The 1255-nt window shown below is 46.5% G+C and overlaps 1 protein-coding gene across 1 annotated transcript in view; it reads right to left on the bottom strand.

Annotated features, from left to right (window-relative positions):
• Positions 1-481: 481 nt before the first annotated feature.
• The window catches only part of LOC103195015 (neugrin-like), a 1301-nt gene continuing 527 nt past the window's right edge, over positions 482-1255 (bottom strand). Inside the window, 2 exon segments of the mRNA XM_007938472.1 lie at positions 482-817; positions 819-1212. Coding sequence (XP_007936663.1) covers positions 482-817; positions 819-1212 — 730 coding nt within the window.

Below are 1255 nucleotides of genomic sequence, written 5' to 3'. Positions count from 1 at the left end.
TTTTAAAACACTGCTACATTTTACTTTATTTTGCACGAAAAAACAACCAATTAAGCAGTTCCAGAACTGCTAGTATTCATTAATCAAAAAGGAAATGAGGTCAAAAGGCAAACTTTTCATTTCCTTCCAAATACACACTGCAAATATCACAGAAACTCACAACACATGCAACACCAGCTGGTTTCAACACAGAGAGCCCAAGCAAGGGTGAATAGGAAGATCCACAAGGGTCAGACCTGAAGCAATGCTCCAGGAAGCTTCAATCTATCCAGCCTGCCATTCACCTTGGCTCTGTATACACTGGTCCTGAAGTTCACTGCCCTTGGTCAGACTCAAGTCCAAGCAGCTCTTTCCCACTCATATTCCAGGCCCATCACCACTTCCTATTCTAAGGTGGCTAATCCATAAACAGAAACCCAGATATCTCCAAATACACTTAGCCAGCTGTTTCACACAGTAGCTCCACAAGGCAGGCCCCAGCTCAAATTCTATATAGGAAGTTCCCATTGCTGTCAAAGAACTCTCGCCCCCTCTGCACAACTTTGGTGGTAAAGTTCTGGGTAGTTGGCGCCTCAATCTTCAACTCCTCCAGCTTCTCATCACTTGGCAAGCCATCAGTATCAGCTCTTCCAGAGCCCTCACGATTACTGGTGGAGTACTTCTGCAACTCCCTCTGATGACCCAGGGCTGCAGCTCCAGGCACAAAGCTCTTCTTTATTTCTTCCAGGCTCTGGATTCCTTCATTCCTTTTCCTCTGTCTCCTTGGTGTATTTGTACTATGAATGTTTGACTCTATCACTTTCAAGGCTGTGCTGCCAACTCTGGCCTTTGGATGAGGCTTCACCCTCTGGTATCAGCAAAGAGCCTGATACAGAGTAGCTGACGGAAAGCGGCTTAGTGATATTCCCAGAGGCCTGAATCTGCTGGAGTGAGTGGGCAAGTCCAGCTTTCTTAAGAACTTTTTGATCCTGCTTCAGTTTCTGTTCCAATGTGGGTACAAACTTGCTTTTTAAAACCCTTCTTATCACATCAGTGCTGACATCAAAGCCTTCAGCCAATCTAGGAACTGACCAGGATTCTGCAAATTCCTTATGTAAATACCGGATCTGCTCCATGGCTTCCCACGTCAGGGTCCTGGGCGGGGCACCTGGAGCCTCCATTTGCCTCCGAATTTTCTGGAACTGGATTGCTTTTTTCTGTCGTTTCAGGGCGCTGAGGGAGAGAACCAATAGCAGAGGCCATGCGTAGAAGCAAG

The sequence above is a fragment of the Orycteropus afer genome, unplaced genomic scaffold, assembly GCF_000298275.1.
Source record: "Orycteropus afer afer isolate SDZICR_OR568_19922 unplaced genomic scaffold, OryAfe1.0 scaffold00050, whole genome shotgun sequence".
Taxonomy (NCBI): domain Eukaryota; kingdom Metazoa; phylum Chordata; class Mammalia; order Tubulidentata; family Orycteropodidae; genus Orycteropus; species Orycteropus afer.
The sequence above is the reverse complement of the archived record's forward strand: the minus strand, read 5'-3'. Positions and strand labels throughout refer to the sequence as shown.